The 27,871-nt window shown below is 40.9% G+C and overlaps 2 protein-coding genes across 5 annotated transcripts in view; one reads left to right on the top strand and one right to left on the bottom strand.

Moving 5' to 3' along the window:
• The window catches only part of OSBPL9 (oxysterol binding protein like 9), a 75,076-nt gene extending 74,950 nt beyond the window's left edge, over positions 1 to 126 (bottom strand). For both annotated transcript variants that reach the window (XM_063297929.1, XM_063297930.1), the window contains exon 1: positions 16 to 126. In XM_063297929.1, the coding sequence (XP_063153999.1) occupies positions 16 to 126 (111 nt within the window). The remainder of the gene's footprint in view (positions 1 to 15) is intronic.
• LOC134493414 (calreticulin-like) lies at positions 7 to 27,058 on the top strand. 3 transcript variants are annotated; one of them, XM_063297933.1, is made up of 10 exons: positions 3,305 to 3,542; positions 4,975 to 5,076; positions 10,286 to 10,354; positions 10,439 to 10,489; positions 13,490 to 13,584; positions 14,089 to 14,298; positions 14,827 to 14,940; positions 15,920 to 16,063; positions 17,607 to 17,699; positions 26,453 to 27,058. In XM_063297933.1, exons 1-10 carry the CDS (start codon positions 3,398 to 3,400, stop codon positions 26,576 to 26,578), a joined length of 1,149 nt encoding a protein of 382 aa, XP_063154003.1. In that variant the 5' UTR covers positions 3,305 to 3,397; the 3' UTR covers positions 26,579 to 27,058. The 3 variants fall into 3 exon arrangements, with proteins under 3 accessions (XP_063154006.1, XP_063154002.1, XP_063154003.1); XM_063297936.1 differs by lacking the exon at positions 3,305 to 3,542 and adding an exon at positions 7 to 137 and having other exon boundaries at positions 10,286 to 10,489; XM_063297932.1 differs by having other exon boundaries at positions 3,300 to 3,542; positions 10,286 to 10,489.
• The last annotated feature ends 813 nt before the right edge of the window (positions 27,059 to 27,871 follow it).

Genomic DNA, 27,871 nt, shown 5'->3' with positions numbered 1-27,871 from the left:
TCCTTTCATATTCACCGTGTAATAGGAAAGCAGTCCAGCGTTGTAGTCGAGCACGAACCAGCGGTACTGCCAGCCTTTCATCACGTTGGTCCATTTGCTCAGCGGACCCTCCATGATAGACGCCATCTTGGGAGCCGGTAAGATGCCAAACAGCCCACTGAGGGGAACGCCGGTCTCGCGAGCGGGGGTTAAGCGAAAGGGAGAGGGCGGGAGCGAGCGGAAAGGGCGCGAGCACCGTCAATGAGCGACGTCTGAGCGGAGCAGCGCGAGACAAGGAGGAGCAAAGCAACCGCCGCGGAAGGAACAAGCTGTGGGACTAATAAGTAGGAGGGCATACAGAGAGAAAGGGGCGTGGCTTTGGCGCGCATAGTGTGGGAGAGAGAAACAGTCCAAAGAAATCGTAAGGGGGCGCGCGTGGGTCTCCTTCGTTCAAGTGAGGCGGAGGGTGCAGAAATGGATCGGGAGTCTCTTCAAGCTGCCTGGTTTACGCGGTTGGCACCCTTCAGATTGGGATCCAAGCATACTGAATTTGGATGTTGAATTCAAAGAAGTCAGGATAAAATCAGATGTGGGAAGAGAGGAAAAGGGGGAAACAATCTCTTTGTTTCAGCCTGTTCCTGAACTAAGGTTTCTTGGAGTCAAGAGCATCAGGCAGCTGAAGCGCCTTAAACCGGGGTTCCCCAAAGTGATTAATATCATACCCAAGGGTCGATGGGGCTTTCCAAGAGGTCGACGTTGTTGTTGTTATTCGTAGTAGTACTAGTTAAAGTAGTATTTATTAAATTATTTTCATATAATAAATGTTTGCGGGTCGATAAGCTGAAGAGTTTGGGGACACCTGCCATAAAACAATACTGCTTGGGAACGAAGTTTAACTCTTCCCCTACGCAATATTATCTGCCTTCCTTTCTTCCACTGAAAGAAAATAAAAGCGTAGGGGGGTGAGTGATATGTTAAGTCAAAGAAGGCGGGCGAGGTCAGCAGAGAAGTTCAACTCTCATCCTCGGTAGTGTCAAGAGATGGCAGTTGGGGCGGGAAACAGCAAAGTCCGTCCTTCCCTTCCATAAACTCAGGCTGCTGTTTTGTTTTAGATATTAATACAAAAAAGGGAGTGGTCAGACCAAGTTGAAAATGGGTTTTGAGGAGAAATTGCAGAACTGGTTAAAATGTGCCAAGTTGGGCTAGGGTGTGGTCTCTGCAATGAGAAGTTTTGCAATTTTCACTGAACAGAAAAGTAACATAAAAGCCTTGCAGTGTTTCTTCATGTGCAACACATAAGTGTACAAATAGTTTCAGAGCATCTGCATGCTAGGGCTGTGTACAGATCCAGAACACACAGCATCTGTCAAGAACATCTTAAACACTCCTTTTCCTAATATTGTGTATGAACTCAGTAAAAGACAGCTGTTTTACTTTTTGTGAGTTTGATTTGTGAACACCACGGAGATATTAATAAAAATGTCAAATTGTGAACACATAATTTGGTCTTCCACTTTTTCCTTTTTTTCCAGAATGCTGCCAAAAACTTAGTCTGAATTTAGAATGGTATTCAGTTTGGAAATGAATACTTGTTTTTCATCAGTAATGGTAAGGTAAGCTATTCTGATATATTGAATTCTAATGATTGCCTGCATCTAGGGCTCCATGGTTGCAATTTAAGTCATGAGATATGACTTAAAATGAAGCAAAAAGCTATAAGCACTATCACATTTATTTTTATAGGAGCTTATGTATCTTGTGTCTACAGTGCATGGGAGAGGTGTCATCAATATCCTAATGATGCCCAGTTATACTTTGTGTCCCATCCAATTATTAAGTAGATCTAACTTCACTTAGCTTTTTCAAGATCAACCAAAATTGTCCAGGAGCTGCTTTTATTCAGCTTTCTTAGGTATATGCCTGATTAACTCAAATCAGAATTGATCAAGCATAATACCTGCTTCCATTAACCAAAGCTTTATTCTGGCAATTTTCTTTTCATGAAGCTATTCTTGTTACTATACTTAGTAACTTAAATGTGGCTTATTCAATTAACCTGATTATCTGAATTTGCATAATATATTGAACTATAAACTAACCAAACAGGCTGAATTTGCTCCATCCTCTAGTTTAAAATGTGTGAATATAGCCATTGTGGTTTGTTCAATCGTAGTTAAAACATGTCTTAATGTAATGTGTGATCTCAGCCAAGTTTTAAGACATGCAGTTCAAACTTAATATCTTAAGGCCAAGTGTAAAAAGAAAACTCAGAAAGCAGCAAATAACTAATTATAACACTTTATTTAGAATTGTGACAGCCATCCAGATATTCCCTGCCTTTCAGACAACAGCCTTAAGTCAGCAAAAAGATAAAAGACTCCAATGGATAATGTAGATGCTTGAGGCCTTTTTGTCTTGAGCACTGGTTCTTTTTCCTCTCCCCCAACAGCATGTCATCTGCAAAGATTAAGAGAGAATTAATGATTTTATACTATTAAATTTTCTGCCTCTTTTAAAATGTCATAATTTTCCTAAGCATTTTGAGATAAATTTAACTTTCAGTAAAATAAATCTCCATTTTCCTTTCCTGTAATTTGATCCCTGTGATAGAAAAAAAATAATCCATAAATCCCACTTATATTTAATCTTAATCTGTTTTTCCATTTTGCATGTTCATATTTCCCAACCACTTCGTTACGTTCTTGCTCTAATTCCCCAAACATCTTAGCAGTATTTTCCCTATCTGATTCTCATGGAAGTTTTTTATAATTAATTTAGTAGCTTATCATCAACAGAAGGAATTATTTAAGAAATTGTCTCATCTATACTGTTGTGATTTTGTTTTATTTAGAAATCATTAAAAGTACAAGGCACTTAAAAATAACAGATTCATATCTGCAGATAGTATGAAATTGCAAACTCACTAGGAAAAAAAATTGGGGGAGGATAGGCTATGTTCTGAATGAATAGAATGGCTGTATCTAATTGACATTTGTTATTTAAAAGTGCTTTACAGGTTTTGAAAATGCAGCCTTCTCCTCCATAGTATTTCAGACTTTGGAATGCTACTACATTTCCATAAACTTGTATATTGGAGGAAGCCAATGTATTTCCTGGGTGTGAATTGATTTGAATTAGTTTAGGCATCTGTGCATAAAAAATTAATTTCCTCTGAGACACTTTAAGTAGTTTCTGTTGGCTTAATTGCGTGGTTCCTTCTGGTTGGTCCCTATAGCATTATTATTCATGGATTTTAGCCAATGGAAAAGATCTATCTCCTCACCGGTAAGTAGCAGTTATAGTGATGTGTGTGAGAGAAATAGGAAGAGATTTCAGTGAGGAAGATATTCAAGTATTTCTATACTATTTAAAGAAGCCTCCTACCACTTGTATTAAAATAACTGCTATAACCGCAGGGATGGACCTGATTTACTTAGGTTACTTTCTGATAGGGCTGGTTTGGGGAAAACTAAATGATAATGCTGATAGTTCTTCCACTGTTTTAGAGAAAGAGCAACATACTGTAATAAAAGAATATTTTAGGGAAGAGTTTAATGATGAGGGTAAGTGATATTTTGCTTTTTTTTCTGTCCTAGAATATAACTGTTGACTTCTAAATCTTCTTCATAGTGTCCCTCGATCTCAGACTCATATTCTTGCTTGATTTCTTTTTTTTTCACATTGATGAACCATAATTAATTTTTGTATGAAATCATATCATCCAATGACCTGTATGCACATTTATTACCACTGTATTAATGTATAAGAAACAGAGAAGTCTAGATTTAGCAACACTTTTCTGAGGATAGGATAGAATTTTTAGATGGATATTACAAATGTACTAAATGATGCAGGGAAGGGAGAGGAATGGTTAAGGGATGTGAAGAGATGTGTCCAGGATCCCTTATACCATGTGTCTTAAATAATAATTCACAGTTATTTGAAAAATAATAAACAATAAAAATTTTTAAAAGGTATCAATGTCTTTTCTGTAACTTCTAAAAGCAAAATGTCAAAAGTGGTATGTCATCTGTAGCATGTGTTCTTTCTATATAAAAAGAAATCATTTTGTATTAACTGCCCTAATTTCTGTTTTTTTCCCTTATGTCAATCCTTAACCACTCCTATATAGATTGTAATTTTATTTATAGCAATAGTTTAAATAATGATAACTTCAAATATGTGTAAATGCATGTTAGATTTTGGCTTTTGGATTGATTTAGCTTGGTTAATTCTTGAATATTTGTTTCCTACGGAAAGAAAGATAAAAATATGGGAACAAATATTGTATGTCCTTCATTCATTTTCCATCCCATTTCCTCAGTTCTTCCAGTTTACTTTTTTTTCGGAAGATCAATACAGGTTGTTACAATTGTAAATCCCTTTGTTTAGATTTGCTCTACCTAAGAGTTTTTGTTATCTAAATTATTTCCAACTTGAATTACCTTTTGCCCTTAGTGAGATTTTCTTATACAATAGGTGAAAAACTAAATAAATTAGTTTTTTTATTATCTCTGCACATTTAATTGTAGATTCAGTGATTTAAACATGGAACAGCTCAGGCAATTCACCAGACATGATTCAACATGCATGGTAATCCCTTGGGTCGGGGCAGTTATCTCAACCTCCAGATGGCTTTTGAACATTCCTGAGTAAAACGCATTTTAAGAGTTGTTTTTAATTAAACATATTATTGATAAAACTTGAATTACTTTTAAACATTTGCTGCCTTTTTCTTACATTGCTTTAAAAGATTTATATAACATGAATAAGGAAGAAAATAGCTGTCATTTTTAGTATATTTTCTTGTGTATCAGTAATAAATAAGCTGTATTTTTTAAATGTTTTCTTGTCATGTTGCTATAAGTTCATATATAATGTAATCATGAGTTTATTGAATACTATATCCTATAACGTGAATCAAATTTCACATAAAGTGAAATAATAATGATCTGATGTATTTTGAAAAACTGAAATTTTCTTTTTCTTTTTCAGATGAATGGCAGAAACGGTGGGTTCACTCTAAACACAAAAATGATTATGGTAAATTTCGGATAGGAGCAGGAAGATTTTATGGCGATAGAGAAAAAGATATAGGTAAAGTAATACATATATTTTTTTAGGCAGTTCTGAAACTTCAGTTTTTTGTGAAATGTTTTCTTATGCATTTCTGGATATTATTATTCAGTTTTATGCAGTTATTCACATAAGGTTGGCTAATGCTAAAGTATCTGAATAATATATTTCAAAAAGGGTTTATACCTCAAAGAGAAAACTGTATAAAACATTATCATCATTTTTAAAATTAAGAGAATTCAAAAGTTACTTGTGATTTGATATCGGAATCTGGTGTTTGAAGAAAAAGTACTAAAAAAATCTGATTAGTCAGATTCAAGATTTATTGGACCTATTCCAACTAGTTGAGTCTTTTACTCTTCACTCTAATATTAAACTCCAGTCATCTTCAGTTTATATCTATTGTATTTGTATAGTCTAAACTGGGATCTTAATTCTACTATCTGTGCTACAGATGTTAATCTCAATGTACATTGTCCAAGTGACTCAAGTGATTTATATTTTAAAAAATTGATCCATATTAGTTGTCCAATCTTCAGCAAAGGATCGTTACCTTGTCATGGTGCTGGAGCTTGAGCACCTCAATGATGCCATGAGCTAAACCGTGAAGGGCCACCCAAGACGGGACGGTCATGACAGAGAGGTCAGACTAAATGCAATCCCTGGGGAAGGTAGTAGCAACCCACCCCAGTATTCTTGCCGTGAAAACTAAATGGATCGGTACGACCAGAGATATGTCGGTATACCATCGGAAGATGAGACCCCCAGGTCGGAAGATGGTCAAAATGCTACTGGGGAGGAACAGAGGATGAGTTCAACTAGCCCCAGACGTGATGACGCAGCTAGCTCAAAGCCGAAAGGACGGCTAGCGGCCGACGGTGCTGGTGGTGAACGGCGAATCCAATGTTCTAAGGATCAACACACCATTGGAACCTGGAATGTAAGATCTATGAGCCAGGGCAAATTGGATGTGGTTATTGGTGAGATGTCAAGATTAAAGATAGACATTTTGGGCGTCAGTGAACTGAAATGGTCTGGAATGGGCCACTTCACATCAAATGACCACCAGATCTACTACTGTGGACAAGAGGACCAAAGAAGAAATGGAGTAGCCTTCATAATTAATAGTAAAGTGGCTAAAGTGCTTGGATACAATCCAAAAAACGATAGAATGATCTCAATTCGAATTCAGGGCAAGTCATCTAACATCACAGTGATCCCAATATACGCCCCAGCCACAGATGCTGAAGAAGCTGAAGTAGAGCAGTTCTATGAGGATCTGCAGCACCTACTGGACAACACGCCTAAAAGAGATGTTATTTTCATCACGGGAGACTGGAATGCTAAGGTGGGCAGTCAAATGACACCTGGAATTACAGGTAAGCATGGCCTGGGAGAACAAAACGAAGCAGGACATAGGCTGATAGAATTTTGCCAAGACAACTCACTCTGCGTAACAAACACTCTCTTCCAACAACCTAAGAGACGGCTTTATACATGGACTTCACCAGATGGACAACACCGAAATCAGATTGACTACATCCTTTGCAGCCAAAGGTGGCGGACATCTATACAGTCAGTAAAAACAAGACCTGGAGCTGACTGTAGTTCCGATCACGAACTTCTTCTTGCACAATTTAGGATCAGACTAAAGAGATTAGGGAAGACCCACAGATCAGCTAGATATGAGCTCACTAATATTCCTAAGGAATATGCAGTGGAGGTGAAGAATAGATTTAAGGGACTGGACTTAGTAGATAGGGTCCTGGAAGAACTATGGACAGAAGTTCGCAACATTGTTCAGGAGGCAGCAACAAAATACATCCCAAAGAAAGAGAAAACCAAGAAGGCAAAGTAGCTGTCTGCTGAGACACTAGAAGTAGCCCAAGAAAGAAGGAAAGCAAAAGGCAACAGTGATAGGGGGAGATATGCCCAGTTAAATGCAAAATTCCAGAGATTAGCCAGAAGAGAGAAGGAATTATTTTTAAACAAACAATGCGTGGAAGTGGAAGAAGACAATAGAATAGGAAGGACAAGAGACCTCTTCCAGAAAAGTAGAAACATTGGAGGTAAATTCCAGGCAAAAATGGGTATGATCAAAAACAAAGATGGCAAGGACCTAACAGAAGAAGAAGAGATTAAGAAAAGGTGGCAAGAATATACGGAAGACCTGTATAGGAAGGATAACAATATCGGGGATAGCTTTGACAGTGTGGTCAGTGAGCTAGAGCCAGACATCCTGAAGAGTGAGGTTGAATGGGCCTTAAGAAGCATTGCTAATAACAAGGCAGCAGGAGACGACGGCATCCCAGCTGAACTGTTCAAAATCTTGCAAGATGATGCTGTCAAGGTAATGCATGCTATATGCCAGCAAATTTGGAAAACACAGGAATGGCCATCAGACTGGAAAAAATCAACTTCTATCCCCATACCAAAAAAGGGAAACACTAAAGAATGTTCAAACTATCGAACAGTGGCACTCATTTCACATGCCAGTAAGGTAATGCTCAAGATCCTGCAAGGTAGACTTCAGCAATTCATGGAGCGAGAATTGCCAGATGTACAAGTTGGGTTTAGAAAAGGCAGAGGAACTAGGGACCAAATTGCCAATATCCGCTGGATAATGGAAAAAGCCAGGGAGTTTCAGAAAAACATCTATTTCTGTTTTATTGACTATTCTAAAGCCTTTGACTGTGTGGACCATAACAAATTGTGGCAAGTTCTTAGCAGTATGGGGATACCAAGTCATCTTGTATGCCTCCTGAACAATCTGTATAACGACCAAGCAGCAACAGCAAGAACAGACCACGGAACAACGGACTGGTTTAAGATTGGGAAAGCAGTACGGCAGGGCTGTATACTCTCACCCTACCTATTCAACTTGTACGCAGAACACATCATGCGACATGCTGGGCTTGAGGAATCCAAGGCTGGGGTTAAAATTGCTGGAAGAAACATTAACAATCTCAGATATGCAGATGATACCACTTTGATGGCTGAAAGTGAAGAGGAACTGAGGAGCCTTATGATGAAGGTGAAAGAAGAAAGTGCAATAGCTGGCTTGCAGCTAAACCTCAAAAAACCAAGATTATGGCAACCAGCTTGATTGATAACTGGCAAATAGAGGGAGAAAATGTAGAGGCAGTGAAAGACTTGGTATTTCTAGGTGCGAAGATTACTGCAGATGCTGACTGCAGTCAGGAAATCAGAAGACGCTTAATCCTTGGGAGAAGAGCAATGACAAAACTCGGTAAAATAGTTAAGAGCAAAGACATCAAACTGACAACAAAGGTCCGCATAGTTAAAGCAATGGTGTTCCCCGTAGTAACATATGGCTGCGAGAGCTGGACCATAAGGAAGGCTGAGAGAAGGAAGATAGTGTCATGTTCACTGATTCAATGTAGCTTATACATCGTAACGTTTCACATGCCATGGCGCTGACGGGTGTTTCTGTTTGGGAGGGAGCTGCTGTGAGACCTTGTACCAAGCTCTGTATGTGAAATCAGTACAATGGAATGTGTTTGGGTTATGTTATCTCTTCAAGGACTTTTCCCGCAGACCATCAGAAACCGTTAGGAGCACCTGGGATTGTGAACTTGAGAAGATTCTACGGGCGGAGGGATTTCATTTGCACCGAGGGTTTTTAGTTTGAATTTGGCGCGCTTTCATCATTCTCAGCTTTCTCTGTGATCCTGCGTACTATTCTTTAATAAATCAGATATCTTTGAATTCATACTCATGAATCTGATGGTGTTTTAGAATAGGCAACCATTACAGATCGATGCTTTTGAACTGTGGTGTTGGAGGAACATTCTGAGAGTGCCTTGGACTGCAAGAAGATCAAACCAGTCCATCCTCCAGGAAATTAAGCCAGACTGCTCACTTGAGGGAACGATATTAAAGGCAAAACTGAAATACTTTGGCCACATAATGAGAAGACAGGACACCCTGGAGAAGATGCTGATGCTAGGAAGAGTGGAAGGCAAAAGGAAGAGGGGCCGACCAAGGGCAAGGTGGATAGATGATATTCTAGAGGTGACGGATTCGTCCCTGGGGGAGCTGGGGGTGTTGACGACCGACAGGAAACTCTGGCGTGGGCTAGTCCATGAAGTCACGAAGAGTCGGAAACGACTAAACGAATAAAAAACAAAGTTGTCCAATTGCTATTCTGCCATTACATGTGGCAATTAAGGGATATGCTTTAACAGTACAGGCTGTCTCACATCTGGATGGATTATTTCCTTCCTTTAGTAGAAAATGGTGTCCCTCTCAATTCTACTGTGCATTATATCAAATGTCTCTCACGTTTGAAAATAACTTTTCAGAAACTGCTGTCACTTCTGCATTAATGGTGACTTGAGCTTTGGTTAGTTTATTCTCTTCTGTACAGAAAATATTGAGTGTTATTAATATATTCTTGAGCTTGATTCATGACAAAAATAACTATAGCTATCTACCACTAGTTTACTAAGGATAATCCACCCCAAATCTCCTGTTGACTTGTCCCAGTGTTGTTTCTGTGTAAGGGAGAAGAGTGAATTCTGAAATACTCCAGATAGAACAGAAATCACCTTCTGGATTCAGGTGTACTGGAGCCATTTTAAAATTATTCCTCCAAGTCCCACACTAAGGAAATGGCCCAGAAGTCCAGCCATTGGTATTGTAAGCTACTGAATGATTCAGGAAAACTAAAAAAGAATTGCAGTCTATTTCATTATGCACATCATCCATCAGCATGGCATCCATTGCAAAGTCAAATTGGAAGCTTGATTTAAATGGAGCCAAATAATCAGGATCACTGTCCAGCTCTGAATTTATTTGTATATAAAACATAAATCACAATGAAACTGCAATCCCTTACATAACACCTGAGAAGATGTGTAATTAGTTCAACAAAAGTTTTCTTTATCAGAACTATTTGATATTAGAATATAATAGCATATTACATGTTATACATACATACATACATACATATATATATATATAATAGAAATACTTTAAAAAATATGTAGCAAGTGCAAGTATCATAATGTACTTCTAAACTATATTTATTAATAAATTTCACATAAGTCTCTAAATCAGAATCAAGGAGGTATACTATCTCATTATTTTCACAAACTCATTGTAATCCCACATGGAAGAATAATAGAAATATATGCAGTACATGTCTGCAGTAAACCATTTGATTAGTAGCATTATTTGGATATTTGAACATCATTTCTTTTTATAGGTCTGCAGACAACTGAAGACACTAAGTATTATGCAGTATCAGCAAGGTTTCCACCTTTCAACAACGAAGGTCAGACCTTAGTGCTTCAGTATACAGTAAAATATGACCAACGTGTTGATTGTGGTGGGGCCTATGTCAAACTTTTTTCTGCAGATCTGAATCAAGAGGTCATGAATGAAGATTCAACATATTATATTATGTTTGGTACGTTCTCTTCAATGTCTATTAATATTAATTTCAAGAATAAATACTATGTTAGTGCAAATCTCAGAGGAACTGAGCTCCTCTGAGATATTTTTTTCAATATTTTTGTTTGCTGCCTTATATTTGTGAAGCATGCTAAATGAGTTTTACAGCAACATCCATATAATAATATGAAGATATTTGCTGGGTAATTTTAGGGATCTGGTATAGTATATAGTATACTATCTTGTTTCTAACAGTGGCAGCTAGATAATTTCAGGAACCCATCAGGTGGGATATATAGTCAACAATTCAACCTAGTTGTATGTCAAGAATATTCAGTACTAGAGATACTAATTAAAACCATAGTTGTTACTTAGTAATATGTAGATATATAATTATCAGTGTATTGGCATGTCCATACAATAAATTTATTATTGCTTATGTGAAAAAATATGTCCTTATATGCATTTTAAACTTATTACTGGTCAGTACCATACGGCTCTTGTGTACTGATAGAAGAAAAAAAATGTATGCTATTTGGAATTTTAGAAAAAGTACATTACATTTTCCCCTTAACCTTGTTTTTTGTCCTAAACTAATCCTACCCCCACCCCGCCAAAGCATTAGTATTCCCTGTTCAGATATAGTCCAAACTGTAGATCATTTTAGGTACTCCTTTTGAATCTTTTTCCAATGTTTAAGGTATTCTTTTCAAATGATATAATGAGAATTATATAATCTGTTAGCAATGAACAGTTTTTAATGTCAAGAGCAGCTATTTTGGTTGTTAATAAAACAGGATTATATGTGAATCTAATATACATGGACTTAAAACAAAAAGTATTGCAAAATGATTGTAATGTTTGTACAGTTAGCACACAGCATTATTTTAAATTTGTTCCTTAGTTTATTGGTATGAAAGTCCAAAGGTAAAACATTAATATAGAAGTAATGTATTTTTTATGGTGACATTTACATTATGGAATGACTTTCCAGGAGATACCTGTCACACCTTTATGTGGTACTTCTTCAGATGTCTGACTGAAACGTAATTTATATTTTTTATAGAATATTTTTAATTTGAGATATGTTCAATACATTTCCTGTATAAGGTTTTCTTTATATGGATTTTTATTTTTATTATTTACTATTATATGTTTCTAAAATACTAATGTGTCTTAGTTCAAGGCCAGCTAGTGGGAAAAAGCAAGGTATAGTCTTCTATAATAAAATGTAGATTATGGGGACAAGACAGCTTCTGAGAACCCTAGAGGAAGTAGATTATCTGGACTTCTTCCAGTTGAGTTTCAGACCTGGGTGCAGGACTGAAACAGCATTGATTGCGCTTGTGGATGATCTCTGGCAGGAAGGCGATGGGAGCAGTGTGCCCATCTTTACTCTCCTTGACCTCTCAGTGGCCTTCAATACTTTTGATCATGGTATCCCTCTGACCAGCTTCAGGGGTTAAGAGTGATGGTATGGTGCTATCCTGGGAGGGCGAGATCTAGCCTATAGTTCCTTCTCTGTGGGGCCCCCCAGAGCTTGATGCTCTCCTCATTCCTATGTAACTGTGATGGAATGTCTCCCTGAGGAGGGGGGTGATGTGATGGAATGTGTCACTGAGGAGGGGGGTGATGTGATGGAGCTCAGAGCTGGGGGAGAAGAGAGTGCATTCCAGGCTGATAAACATTCTCACAGCTTGGAGAGCATGGGGGGGCCGAGGAAGAAAGACTAGCCCTGCCCTAGATTTCCAAGAGTATTTTTCCTTTTAGATCAGTTAGGAGACCTTTAGTTTGGCAAGATTCTGTATGTGGCAAGAACAATAAAGAAGCTAGAGTTGCAAACCACTCAGTGTGGTTTCTTTGCCATTTCTCCTGACAGTAACATCTACCTGACTTCTAGGGGAGGTCGTTCAGCAGCACAGGGTTAGGTGTCATCAGTGTCCTGATGATACTCAGCGTTACGTTTCCATGGTTGACAAAGCAATGCCATGGATGTTCTATCTCAGTGTCTGGAATCTGTGGGGACCTAGATGGGAAAAAACAGGTTTCAGCTCAACCCTAGCAAGACTGAGTAGCTTTGGATTCTAGGGCCTCTAGGTTCCAGTGATTTTCCATTCTTAGTTCTGGATGGAATTACACTTCTCCAAACAGTACTGGTGCACAGTTTGGGCTCCTCCTGGACTTGTGGCTCCTGTTTGAGGAACATGTGGCGGCCTTGGTTGGGGAGGCTCTCACACATAACTTTGTCTTGTGCACCAATTTTAACTTTTCCTGTACCATGAGGCATTGCTCACACTCATGTCTTAGTCACCTCCCAAATGGATTATTGCAAGGTGCTCTGTATGGGGCTTTCCTTGAAGACCATCTGGAAGCTGCAACTAGTCCAGAATGCAGGGTTGAGCAGTGATGGGCGCACCTTGGTGCACTTATTGTTACACCTCTGCTTCTTGAACTGCACTGGCTCCCAGTGTGCTTCCATGTGTAAGTCAAGGAGCTGGTTGTCACCTATAAAGTCCACATGGCATGGGGCCAAGTTATTTTTGGGACTGCCCCTCTCTCCAATTGTTTCTACCCATCCAATGTCCAATAGGAGAGCCATCCAGCAGGTCCAATTGATGAAAGACTATCACCTGGCGGGGCCCGGAAAGTGGTCCTTTTCTGTTGCAGTGCCTACCCTTTGGAACACCATAACTCTGAAAGTAAATTGGCGCCAAGCCTGCCAGCTTTTCATAAAGCCTTAAAGGTCTAGGTATTGCATTATGGATATATTTTTAATTATATTGTTGTATATTGCTGTTTGCTGTTTATTTTTTTGTTGTTGCTATTTTTATGTGCTGTTAGCTGCCCAGAGTTGCTGTGGTAAGATGGGCAGCCATACAAATCAAACAAATAAATAAAAAGAATATACAAGTAAAAGAAAATGAGTGCCTCAAATTTGAATTGAAAGTACCATTCAGATGTCATTTAGACTTGTATACATATAATTCTGCCAAAGTAATGTGTTCATTTCTTCTAGGGCCTGATATATGTGGAGAAGATAAAAAGATAGTGCAAGTTATTTTCAACTATAAAGATGACTACTATTTTATTAAAAAGAACATCACATGTGAGGTATGATCAATGCTTTTCTGTGAATCATTAATATTTAATCCAGCTTGCTGCAGTTTTTAGCAGTAATGTTTGGGAGGTTTAAGATTCCTTGTAGTCCTTTAATTCTGCTTCATCCCACAAAACAAAGCCTGTAGCTTAAAGATCTAGCTAATTCTAATTATAAATCTTTGTAAGTTACTTCAAATGTCAGAAGCTAACAGTAAGTCATCTGGAAAGTTAGCAAATATTTACTGTTAATACTCCTTATTTTAATGTATAAATAGATGGTTATTAACTATTTGCATGTAATACTAACGCGGCAAGAGATTTGGTGATTCTTTCTAGGATCATCATCTTCCTGGGTACTGCACTGTTCACCCACTGATAGAATGGATCACACCAGTAGCAGACTCATTGTTTTTTTAGGTTTTTGAAATTTAACTAGAAAAACTGTCAGTTGTATAGCACTGGAAAGACGTCCCTATCAATCTGTAACAATATTTATTTATTTTAATTTTTTTCAAGACGGATGACTTTACCCACCTCTACACTCTAATTTTACGTCCTGATTTAACTTATGAAGTGAAGATAGATAATTATGTGGCTGAGGCTGGCCATCTAGAAGATGATTGGGATTTCCTGCCTCCAAGGAAGATAGTAGATGCTGATCTGCCAAAACCGGAATACTGGGATGAAAGGGAAACTATTGAAGATCCCATGGATAAAAAACCAGATGTATAGTTTCACTTTGAACTGAATGGTTTCACAGTCTATATATCAAATTTGCCTGCCCTTTTTCACTGATAATCTCTTATTGCATACATTGGAACCAGTGATGTTGCAGCTGTTTATCTGATTCTTAATTATAATAACATTGTACATTATGATCCATACGTTTTTGTTTTTTGGGGGGAGGTTTGGTAAGGGATTAATAGTTTAAATGGTGCTTCTTTGAACTAATTTCATAGTGGTAGGAATTGGGACTAGACTCTAAACTCTAAAATCAGTATTGGATCATGGCAATAGAAATTGACTAGTATTTAACATTCTAGTATTCACAAAAATTGAAATGGAATGATAGAAGGAACTTACTTAAAAAGGACTATAAAATATACATTTACAATTACAAAATAATTGTAAAATATTGATGCAAACAGTCTTATGATTCTTTGAAGAAATAATATTTTCTAATTTTCTTTTCCTGTCAAAATACATGTAGAAGCTAACTGTTACAATTGGTAATCTTGATGAATACTATTTTAGGATTGGGACCAACCAGAAAGAATTCCTGACCCTAATGTGACAAAGCCAGATGACTGGGATGAAGAGATGGATGGGGAATGGGCACCACCATTGATTCCAAATCCTGAATATAGAGTAAGATCAGCAGAACTCGTTAGGAGTACCTGGGATTGTGAATTTGAGACGATTGTAGGGGGGGGGACTTCATTTGTATCGGGGGTTAATTAGTTTGATTTAGGCGTGCTTTTTCCCATTCTCAGCTTTCTTTGTATTTGCATTCTATTCTATAATAAACCAGATTTTATTAAAGCTTTGCTTATGAGTCTGAGAATATTTCTGGAATAGGCAATCATTACACAAATTTACACTTCATCATTCTTGACTCCTTACCTCTGTCTATCATTCGTTCATGCTTTCTTGTTGACTTTTTCAAGAACAAACTTCCAATCCTTGAATCATCTCATAATCTTGAATGCCCTTCCAGACATTAACTTTCCATCAGTAGAATAAGCTCAACTAGATGCTAAGAATTCCTTTCCTATAGCTACTCTCTTTTTTACCTTCACTGCTTTGTATTCTATCTTATCCTTCTCTCTCTCTCATTTGTAAGCTTTTCCTTTTTATTAGGAAAGGACTTTTATTGTGTAGGTTCACACATGGAATTAAGCTGTTATTTGTTTAAGCATCATTTGATGAATAAGCCGCAACTTTCTCCCATTATCTCAATTTGTCACCTGCTATCCTGAGTTACCTACTTGGCTTCCTACCAAATTATTGTATAGATTTCAAATTTTCGTTTTTAAATATTCACTTCTCAGATCTGATTATACTTTTAGTTTTACCTTTCCATTTGTTTTGTTTGCTACATTACCTTGCAACATTTTCTATTATGCCTCTTTTTTCCTGTTCTAATTTTTGTTATTTCCATCATGTTAGTAGTTGTAGATAGCATTCAGCATGATGTACATTTTAAAGTTTTAACTACATTTTAAATCATTTCAGTAAAATGTCAGTGGTGTATTACTTTTATCTCACTAGATTTTCAGCCTGTTTTATACACCTTGATTTAACTGGGTTTGGAAAGTTATATTCAAACTTCTTTCAATTTTTTTAGGGCATTTGGAAACCTCGTATAATTAAAAACCCCAATTATAATGGCATTTGGGTCCAGCCAGAAGTTGACAACCCTGAATACATACCAGATCCTAATCTTTACAAATATTTTAACATTAGTGTCATTGGCTTAGAAATTTTACAGGTATGTATATTACACAGTTTGTAGAATGTATTTATTGTTCAAATTATAAACATAACAGACAATAATGCCTGGAGATATTTTGTACCATCATAGGGAAAAAAAACCCTACATGTAGTCCTCGACTTATGACCATTTGTTCAGGGACCATTTGAAGTTATGAATTGGTCACATGATTGCGATCTGAGTGTTTGGCAACCGGCTTGCACTTACAACTGGTTGTAGTGCCCCGCGATCAGGTGATCACCATTTGCAACCTTTCCTGCCGGCTTTCCCAGAAATTCAGTGGGAAAGCCAGCAGGGAAGGTCAGAAATCCCTGGGCTAAGTCTCCCCCATCTGCATACCCTCCTCCAGCCCCTACATGCTCACACCACACTGGCCACTTGCACACCCCTACACACCCTCCCTGAGCCTCGATGTGCCTCTCTTGCACCCTTGTACACCTGCCCTGAGCCTCACTGCACCTCCCTTGCCCCCTCATACACCCTCCCTGACTCTCGCCATGCCTCCTGTGCACTCTCATGCACCCTTGCTATGCCTCCCTCATGAATCCCTGCACACCCTCATGCACCCTTCCCAACCCTTGCCATGCCTCTCTCGCACCCTTGGGCACCCTCCCCAACCCTCCCTGTGCCTCCTTTGCACATACTCACACATCCTCCCTGACCCTTGCTATGCCTCCCATGGACCCCTGCCACACCTCCCTTGCATCCTTACACACCCTCCCCGACCCTTGCCATGCCTCACTCACCCTCTCACTCCCTCCCCCACCTGGCAGCAGCCACTTGCCTGCCTGCCGGCCTGCTTGCAAGCCACCTGGGACTTGCAACTTCCTGCCAGCTTCCCCACTGACTTGGTTGTGGGAAGCCAGCAGGAACTTGTTCGCCTAACAACCATGGAATTCAGTTAATGACGGCAATCAGGACTGCTGGGATTGCTGTCACTAAATGATGCAGTTGCACTTTATGACCGCATTGCTTAGTGATGGAAATTCCAGTCCCAATTACCATTGTAAGTCAAGGCTACCTGCACTTTGCTTGCCTAGGAAAACAACATTATTAAGGACCCTATTTATTTTGAAAACAATATTCGTACTTTATTTCATAGTTGTAGCTATGAAATAAAGTACATACACTGTTCGCAAAATAAATAGTTGCAGCTATTTTGGCCACCAAATCCATCCACTGCTTCATGTAGGAATCCAGATTAAAATTTCCCAGATAGATGATTGTCAGGTTTCCGCTTGAACATAAGTGAATGAGAATTTATCCGCTTTTCAAATAATTGGCTCCACTGTTGAATTGTTCTTACTGTTATGAAGTTTTTTTTCCTAACAGAATCTATCTTCTTATAAATTAAATCCATGATTCTATAATCTGGAATGACACAGAACAGATCTTGAACTTCTGCATCACATCCTTGCAGATAAAGATATAGTGCTATCAAATCCCCTCTTAGTCTTCTCATAGCTAACTATTCCCAGCTCCTTCAATACAAGATTTTATGTAATTAAGTGACTAAATCTGTCCTTCTTTATTTCAACAGGGAAAATCTGGTACCATATTTGATAACTTTCTTATTACAAATGATGAAAATTATGCTGAAGATGCTGGAAATGAAATGTGGGGTGTCACATATGTAAGTAATTTCAGAGCATTTCATAATGTATATTTATTGCAACTTTTAAATTTGCTCCTCCATCTTTATGAATATCAGGCATTATACAAATATTATAAAATAAAGCATAATCTAATAAACCACCAAAATCACATTGTCCTAAAAAAATAGAAGGCAACAAATGCAATAGAAGAAACATTCACTGATTTGTGTTTTAAGTCTAATCATAATGCATAATCTTTCTTAATTTTCATATGTTCTGTGTATGAACAGCTTTAAACAATATTTAACATTTCCAACATTTCACATGTTGACTCTCTGGGTGCCATTGCTTACATAACTAAGAAGCTCAGTGACTACTAAATGCTGTCTGTTGTGGGTAGAAATGGAAAATGAGGTTGAAGGGAAAATCCTGGATAACAGCATGACCAAGTAACTGGAATAGTGAATGTGCTCCATATCACAACATATTGTTGCTGGATTCTTTTGCTAAATAATCTATTGTCTATGTGGCAAAGTATTGAAAGCAATAGGGCAAAATGCCCATTTAGACATTTGTCTGAATGTGTGCTAGCATGAAACTCTGAAAAGGGCAGATATGTGCAGATTAGTTCTACCACCTTGTCCTACTCTGTTTTGTCCTTTGTTTACCACATCTTGTTCTGTGTGAAAAAATGTAAACAAAATTTTAACCTGGGTATAGTCCTATGTATAGTCTGAAACCCATTTAGATCTTGGATTATGTGGAGAACTGTTCAGGAGATGAGTAAACTCTCCTGCAAATGTCCAAAAAAACTGGGGAAAGCAGGATTTGAAGAGTTGGCTGCCTGGCTATATCCTTACATAATTTAGTCCCATCCTTGCATAATTTCAATCCCTCATACATGTGGGCAAATGCCTGAACAAAACTGTTGAGGATTAATAAACCTGAATGTTATAAAATCACCAGCTTGATTTGGTTGAGGAATAAGCAATACTGTATGTACACAAATACTTTTTAATTGCATTATCTATCTCCCACTATATTGATCATAATTTACTAAGAAAAAGGTTCACACATTATAGGTGGGACTTTTAAAAAATAGATTAGTTGAGTAGCAGTGTGGTTGGAACAGAAAAAAAGAGAGAACAGAAACTACTCTTTTTGATTATATTATGCTTTTCCTATAAATTAAAAATGTCCTGCTCAATGGTGTTTTTGTAACATCACAACAAAAGTAACATAGCATACTTTGTGAAAAATGGATCAAATAGCAGGAAAGTATGGTGAAGTAAGGATGATCAAGCTATGTTATAAAGTGTTGGGATCACTTCTGAAAAAAATATATATGCCAGCACTATTGATTTTTCTTTACATTTACTGATACTGAATAAGCTAGGGAAAATATTCTGAATTTGAGTGGCATTATTTGGGTTTGTAGAGCTTAGGAAGTTTGTATGCTATCTATACATCTATCATGTTTTTACAGGACATTGACAATCTAGAGAGAAGTTACATATTTCTGCTTATTAAAAAGTTTGCTCACTATAGCTTTAATAGATATATTATTACAATTATTTTGTAATTTTTGGTGCCCTCAATATTTTTATAAGAATTTTATTAAGTTTAAAGCAAAGATAAAAACTACAAAAAAGAAATAAACTACAAAAAGAAAAAAAAAACTAAAAAGTGTAAAACACAAGAAAAGAATTTTAAAGATTACATAAAGAGTTAACCTCCAACTTTTAACAGCAAGAATATACAACAATTTCCATGATCAAACCCTTACTCTATATCAAACCAAAATCACATTATTTCCATAAATCATTCCATTAGCACATTATGAAAATCACTAAATACAATTGTTCCCTCCCCTTATATTAAAAGAAAAAGAAATATATAAACTTCCTAATCAACTTCCTCCCCCAAAGACATTTATTTAATTATTTCCTTCCTACCACTATTCTCTACATTTTTGTCTACTATAATAAAAATCAAACTAAAAATATGTATAAATTGTCTACTTTTATAATTAATAATACTATAACAATCTTAACCCTCTTACCCCTAAAACCAAACAATTATTATTATACCTTATCAATATTAGCAATCATTAAGAAGGAATAAAAACAAGCAAACCTTAAAAGCAATCCAATTAATCTTAATCCGAGTAGTTAAAAAAGGAATCATACAAGCCTTAAAAGCAGTTGAAATAAACATTCTTAATCTTTACCCCACTTCAAAATATACCAGATTATTTATGTATCTCCATAATACACACAAGGCATTTTTCATAAAAAAGTCAGCCCAACTGCCCCCCTTACAGACTCAGACTTCTCAGCAAAAAAACCTCCCACAGAGCAAAGTCTCTTCTTTCCCATAACATTCCACCAGGACAACAATTCCATTTGTGATTTGCAATTCGGTCTGTCCCTTTAATTCCTTCAGCACCAGAATCTGGTCATCATGATCCAGTACAACAAAAGCTTCAGTTTTGTTGTCAGTAAAAACATCTCCATCATCATTAGAATCAACTTTTTCCACAACCTCCTCAGCCAGATGCAACATTTTAAAGCTGATATTTTCTACAATGTCCCGAATATCTTGCATAATAGCTTAACAGGAATCAGAGAAAATCTGATCTCACAATGAAGCTCTGAGAATGTTTGCTTAAAATCCTCCATGTTACAGGCAGTAGATTATGACACCCCCTAGATACTTAACTGACAAAGGTACAAGGTAATAGAAGATATCTGGCAATGCTTACAAAAGTAAAAGTGATAAGGTGCAACTTCCCAGAGAAAGTAGCAACAGAAAGCTGATGATTCAAAACAGCAGATGTAAGGAAAAATCAAATTCTTCAAATTTAATATAAAAATAAGAGCAAGGATGCACTGATTTATTCTCAGTCCTCCTCAATATTTAAATGGAGAAACAAGGCAAAACTTTGAAAGATTTTTAAAAATTAATCCAAAAAAATAAGCATCAAAAGAGATCACTTCTTCTGGCTGTAGAAAGCCAACAACTCTTCACTTGGGACGGCGTAACGGGACCCTGGCCGGGGGCATCCTACACCACCTGGAGACTCCACTACCCCCAAACGCCCGAGAGGTCAGTTGCAGGACTGCCAATCGGGCAGCAACCGGCAGCACCGAGGATGGACGACCCTGTCACACCCGACAGTTTCAGAGCCCTGGAGTCCAAGGTACAAGCCCTGGAACACATGCTCCAGTCCATGGCATCGGTGATGAGCGAGCTCACAAAGACTGCTACTGCACAGGGGGTAGGGGGGGATCGTGGCACCCCACCCACCCTATCGACAACCCCGAGAGGAAGGGGCCAAGCACAGGACTCTTTCTCAGGGCCCCGTGGTCCCATTCCAGTGGGGGTCATCCCTAGCCACCCACAGGTGGGGGTCTCGCAACATGGGGGGTTCGCCAAGGACTTCCCCGTGAAATTTGACGGAGACCCCACGAACCTGTCGTTCTTCGTGACGAACGCCACGAACTACATGATGCAATATGGACATTGCTTTGCAACGGAAGGGGCCAAAATCTTGGCGGTGGCCACAAAACTCAAGGGCAGGGCTGCGGACTGGTACGTCCAAATGTCAGAGTCCGGAGCCCCAGCCCTGGCTACCTTCCATACCTTCCTAGCCGCTCTAAAGTGGTACTTCGAAGACCCCCTGGCAAAGGAAAGGGCCAAGAGTACCCTTAAAGGACTTCGCCAAGGACAAAAAGCGGTGGCAGACTACGCCCTTGAATTTAAGGTCCTAGCGGGGAAAATCCCAGAATGGTCCGAGGCCACCTTGATCAACATGTTCAAGGATGGCCTCAACCGTGAGGTGTTGCAATGGGCACTATACAGAGACGATCCAGACTCCCTGCATGAGTGGATCTGTCTTGCCAGGAAGGCTGAGCATGCCCAGCGCACCTTCATGCTAGCGACCGAGAAAGACAGACCCCCTCCCAGCGGGAAAGGGCCAGTTCCACAGTCGGCCTCGACATGGGACGCGGAGCGACAACGTCGGTTTGCCTGCGGGCAATGTGTCAGGTGTGGGAAGACGGGCCACTGGGCAGCTGAATGCCTCAAGGCCAGAACGACAGATCGCCCGCCCGGACCAACACAGAAGGCTCCGCACAAGCCACCCAACCCTCCCAGATGGCTGACAGGAGCGCTAGCGACCCCGGACGAGGAAGAGGACGCCTACCTCGCAGGGGACGTGTTGGACGCCCAGGAGCAGCTGGCGGGAAAAGCCTTCCACCTGCCCTAAGCAGCGCCGCCGGGCAGGTGGTGAAGAATGGACGCAACACCTCCAGGGTGAGTGGGGATTGTCCCATCCTGGCAGGGGAAATCGAACTGACCTACGGCCCCAAAGCCATCGCGGGTCGGAGCTTTGGTGGACTCTGGGTGCTCCAGAAACCTGATCCACCCGGACATTGCCGCCGCATTAAACCTACCCTGCTTCCCCCTCCCAAAGCTGCTGATCTTTCAGCAACTCGATGGCTCCACGGCGGGGGGGGGGACCGGCCACCCAGGGTACAAGGAAGGTCACCCTAAAAATGGGCACCCACAAGGAGACCATAGACTTCGTGGTCACCCCGGTAGGCAAGTCCATAGTGGTGTTGGGGATCCCCTGGCTAACCCGCCACAACCCCTACATTAATTGGAGGACCCGCTTGATAACATTCAAGGATGGGTTCTACCAGGCGCCAGCAAGGGAGAAATCCTCCGCTTTGTGGGGAGGGCTGAGATCGTCGACCACCAAGCCCACGCTTCCCCCCCCCCCCCGGAAGAACTGCCGGAGCAATACTCGGACTTCGCCGACGTCTTTGGGGAGGAGGAGGCGGACCAATTACCCCCCCCCATCGCAAGACAGACTGTGCAATTGAACTGCTCCTGAACGTCCCACTACCCAAGCCCAAAATTTACCCCATGACTCAGAGGGAATTGGCGGCGCTGCAGGACTTTTTAGACAAAAACCTCGCTAGGGGCTTCATCGAACCGGCAAACTCACCGGTTGGAGCGCCCGTCCTATTCCGGGAGAAGAAGGATGGCACCCTAAGACTATGCACAGATTACCGCGGGTTAAATTCCGCCTCCCTGTCAAACAAATACCCCCTCCCCCTCGTAAAAGACATGCTGGCACACTTGTCAAAGGGAAGGGTGCTTTCCAAACTCGACCTCCGCAAGGCGTATTACTGAATTTGCATCAGGGAAGGGGACAAGTGGAAGACAGCGTTCAACTGTCCGTTGGGCTCCTTCCAGTACAAGGTACTGCCTTTCGGTCTTGCGGGGGCCCCAGGGGTCTTCATGCAACTAATCAACGAGGTGCTGCATGAACATCTGTTCAAAGGAGTCTTAGTTTACCTAGACGATGTCCTAATCTACTCTAAGACTCAGAGGGAACATGAGAGACTAGTGAGACAAATTCTCACTAAGCTCCGGAAAGCCAAACTCTACGCTAAGCTCTCCAAGTGCGAATTTCACAAGTCACGCTTGGATTACTTAGGGTACAGAATCTCAGACAAGGGCATAGAAATGGACCCTGCGAAGGTTCAGGCTGTCTTGAGCTGGGAGCGCCCACGCACCCGGCGCCAGCTTCAAAGTTTCCTTGGGTTCGCAAATTTCTATAGGTCCTTCGCAAAAGGGTTTGCTGAAATTGCCCTGCCCTTGACCGATCTATTGAAGACCAAAGGTGTCGGGGAGACACGCAAGGTCAAAAACCCAGGGGCCGTACTTAATTGGACTCCCGACTGTCAAACCGCTTTCGGCAGGCTAAAAGCGCTGTTCACAGCGGAGCCAATCCTGTCCCACCCCGACCCCGAATGGCCTTTTGTTGTGCAGGCTGACGCCTCCGACTTTTCAATTGGGGCTATCCTACTGCAAAAGGATTCTGCCGGAATCCTGGAGCCCTGCACCTATCTCTCCCGGAAATTTTCCGAGACAGAGAGGTGCTGGCACGTGTGGGAGAAAGAGGCATTTGCAGTTAAAGCAGCACTGGAGGCTTGGTGTCACCTTTTGGAAGGGGCAACTTGCCCTTTTGAGGTCTGGACAGACCACCGCAACCTTGAGGCACTCCGTACGCCCCGGCGCCTCAGTCCCAAGCAGATACGCTGGGCTCACTTTTTCAGCTGGTTCAAATTCCAGCTGAAGTTCATCCCAGGAAAAAAGAATTTCCTGGCAGATGCACTCTCCCGACTACCCCAGGACGCGGAGCCTATCTCCGACGTCATAGGGACTGTGCTTTCTGACTCCCAATTGGGTCTAGCAGCTGTCACCCGGAGCCGCGCTCAGGGACAGCCTTCCCCCCCCCTTGCAAACGACTCCGGCGCAGCCCGCCCCGAGCCGCAGGCAACCACAGATGCCAGGTGGGTTACGTACAGATTTTATAACAGCATTAAAATCTGACCCCTGCCTCCTCGCCAACCCTAACAAAGTGACTATGGAACAGGACCTCGCCTGGGTGGAGGGAAGGTTATATGTCCCTGATTCACAAAGACCGACTATCCTCAGCAGGTCGCATGATAGCAAACAGGCTGGTCACTTTGGGTTCCTAAAATCCCTCCACCTAACTCGACGCCAATTTTGGTGGCCCTCGCTGAGGAAGGACGTCAAAACGTATGTGGCGTCCTGCCCTGTGTGTGCAATGGCCAAGCGACCGGTCGGTAAACCCCAGGGGCTGCTGCAGTCTGTGGCTGAACCTTCACGCCCTTGGGATGAAATCTCAATGGATTTCATCATGGATTTACTGCCCAGCCAAAAGAAAATGGTCATCTGGGTAGTCAAAGACTACTTCTCAAAACAAGCCCATTTTATCCCCTGTGCCTCGATCCCGTCAGCACAACAGCTGGCGAAACTCTTCCTGGTACACGTGTACCGCCTCCACGGCTGTCCCTCCCACTTGGTGACCGATAGGGGCACACAATTTACCTCGAGATTTTGGTGGGCTTTTTTGAAACTAATAGGTACCCAGCAGGCCCTGTCAACCTCCTGGCATCCCCAGACGGACGGATCTACAGAGATCCTTAATGCCACACTGGAACAATTCCTCCGCTCCTATATAAATTACCACCAGGACGACTGGGTGGACTTACTCCCGTTTGCAGAGGTCGCATACAATAACGCGATACATCAAAGCACGGGACAAACCCCCTTTGGGGTGGTGTTGAGTCGGGAATTCATCCTCATCCCAGAGCTCCCTCAGCCCCCGTCCCCAGCAGTGGCCGCCTGTGACTGGGGTTCAAAACTCACAGACTCCTGGCCCGTCATCAAGGACGCGCTTAAGGAGGCACAAGCCGCATACAAACTGCAGGCGGATAAACACCGGCGCCAACAACCAACTTTTCGGGTAGGGGACCTGGTTTACCTATCCACCAAATTCATTAAATCACCGCAACCGTCTAAGAAACTGGCCCCCAAATTTATTGGGCCATTCCAGGTGACACAAATCGTGAACCCAGTCACGGTGCGCTTGGACCTGCCCCATAATTTAAAGCGGCTGCACCCAGTATTCCACTGCAGCTTACTCAAGCTGGCAAGTGACTCCTCCCGGTGGCACCCATGCACTCCCCCCCCACCAGTTATGAGAGATGGACTGCAACATTTCGAGATCAAGGAGGTACTCGACTCCCGCAAACTGCAGGGCTCCCTCCAATACCTGGTAAAATGGAAACACTTTCCACACCCTGAGTGGGTCGCTGCCCGCGATATCCAGGCTCCCGAGCTAATCCGCAACTTCCATACTGCATATCCCTCCAAACCCTCGGCTTGATTTTTCTCAGGGGGGGCAGTATGTCATGATCGCCATTGCGATGTTTGTGACATCGCAACGGCTCGCATGACAATACAAGGATATGGGTCCCTGGCTGATAAGGCAAGGGCAATAGAGAAACACAAAAAGCAGTAATGGGTTTAAAGAAACAATGTAACGACCGAGGCCGGCAACCCAGGAAGCAACAATAAAAGGTAACTGACAAGAAATTGAATAACAACCAAACAGGCGAGGTTCGGAAGGGCGCACCCGGGCTTTCGAGGAATTAGAAGCCTGATCGCCCGGCAATGGATCATCACTGCACAGGAAGGCGATCGAGGCGATGCCCGGGGCGCAGGGGGCTGGACGACCTCTCACCTGGCAAGGACGAACTGTTGGGACTCGTGGGGCGCACCTGGGGTGGAGCGCTGACCGGCGCGGGCTATTTAAATCCTGTTCCGGCGCGCTCCCCTCACTCTCAGCTTTCTAAGGGCATGCATTCTATTCCCAAATAAAACCAGAACCTAAAGTCTACTCTAGCGTCTGTGTTTTTATTGGGTCTCAGGCAGAGCCTGACATAGCGTCACTTTAAGGCTACAGCGTGGTTTGGAAATGGTGACGTCCCAGCCTCCCAGCGTCTCTTACCGGATTAACGCTAACGCTGTTCGTGATCCTCTGGCTGCGAGGTGCCGTTCTGGAGTACAAATGGGATGATTCCAAGTGTTTTCTGTCCATGAAAATGCTCTAGGGCTTCAGGAAAAGCCTGCCCTAGTCCATAAAAAAAACCCGCGTTGTCAGATCTGCCTGTGGAGTTTGCGGGCACAGCTGTTCAGTCGGCCATGTCCCCACTGGAAGTCTCCTTGTTGCTGTCAATATTATTCAGAAGATCATTATCAAAAATGATAGAGATTTCAATTTTTAATTTTAATTTAAAAACTATATGCTTTTAAAGACAGGACTGTGTATAATGATAGAATTTGGTCATCAAAATGGTTTCAAGTTTGAGTTTATTAATCTTATATGATTTATTCTTATAAACAGGAAAGAGAATGGAAGAGACGGGAGAGACAAGATGCAGTGTATAAAAACATTAATGAACAGGAGCCAAAGCCAAAAGAGATCAAGAAAGAAAAGAAAAAAGATACCAGTCTCAAAGATGAACTCTGATCAACCAAACCATTGCATAATTACTGTTCATCACTGTTGGGTAGTATTGTACTTATTTTCTAAATATGTTACCCTAAAATGCAGTGGTGATAAGAAAATCCTGACAATTTTTGTACTACTAGGTGGCTGTTGATGACCCCAGTAATAATATATAGGGTTCTATAGTATGTTTTATACATATAAGTCTCTGTAAGATTACACTCTATTGTTGTTCAGAAGGGACATTAACATCTGCTGAGATCATATAGATGAAGAAACTTGTACACTGCAGTGATGTAAGTCACATAAATCACATTCACTGAGCACTAAACTACTTCTGAATTGAAAGGGAGAGTAACTTTTTGAAAATGTCCATAGATACTCTGAAATCTGAACTGAGATACTATATCATAAATACGAGGAGACCTTGTGCATTACCTGTTAATTGTGTCCAGGTTGCATGAGGAAATGCTATGTAAAAAATATCCAAATGCGTGATGATTTTCTGTGTGATTTTTTTGGCTTGAAAAAGAAATAGGTCATGAGAGACACACATGAATCAGCCACACCATTTAATCACAACCAAGACCTATAATTTTTAATAAAAACAGGTTAAGTGTAAAGTCACAGAATTGTCAAATTGGAAAGTACCACAAGGAACTTCTAGTCCAACCCTCTGCAATGTGCAAGAAAAACATGTCCAGCCTCCTTTTAAAAACCTTCAGAGATGGAAAATCCACCACCTCTGTAGTAAACGGTAGGGAAAGCTTAAACCTTTGCCTTTCTCCCATTCATCCCATCAAAAGTTCTTCCCAGACAAATATTGTAGGCCTGATACATTGTGCCATTTGTGGTTTAAAGAAACTGGAATTGACAAGTTTGATTTCGAATTCCTTAAATCCATTCAGATGATATGCTGAGGCTCAGTCTCTCATTAATGAATCTTACGTGATGAGGGAAGCTAAGATGTTGCAGTATGCATCCTTGTTAACCCTTTTTTGTCATTTAGCATGGTAGGTACAGTATGCATTCTGATTCAGAAGTATAGCTTACTGCAGAGTATTTCACATCACCACTTCTTTTATGCTTAATTCTCTTATTGTTCAGTCATGTGATTACATATGGTGGCAGCTATCAGTTTCTTCCAAGAGTTCACGAAGAACTGGGGTTGCACTATGCCAGAAAGAACTCGTGCACAATTTGGTAATCCTAGATTTGCAGCTCCTGTTCAAAGAGCAGGACATAGTTGTGACCAGGAAGGCCTTTGCACAGATCTATCCGATGTACCAATACAAAATTGGGCACAGAGAGAAA

This window comes from Candoia aspera, chromosome 3 (genome assembly GCF_035149785.1).
Source record: "Candoia aspera isolate rCanAsp1 chromosome 3, rCanAsp1.hap2, whole genome shotgun sequence".
Taxonomy (NCBI): domain Eukaryota; kingdom Metazoa; phylum Chordata; class Lepidosauria; order Squamata; family Boidae; genus Candoia; species Candoia aspera.
This window is presented reverse-complemented; position numbering and strand designations above follow the sequence as displayed.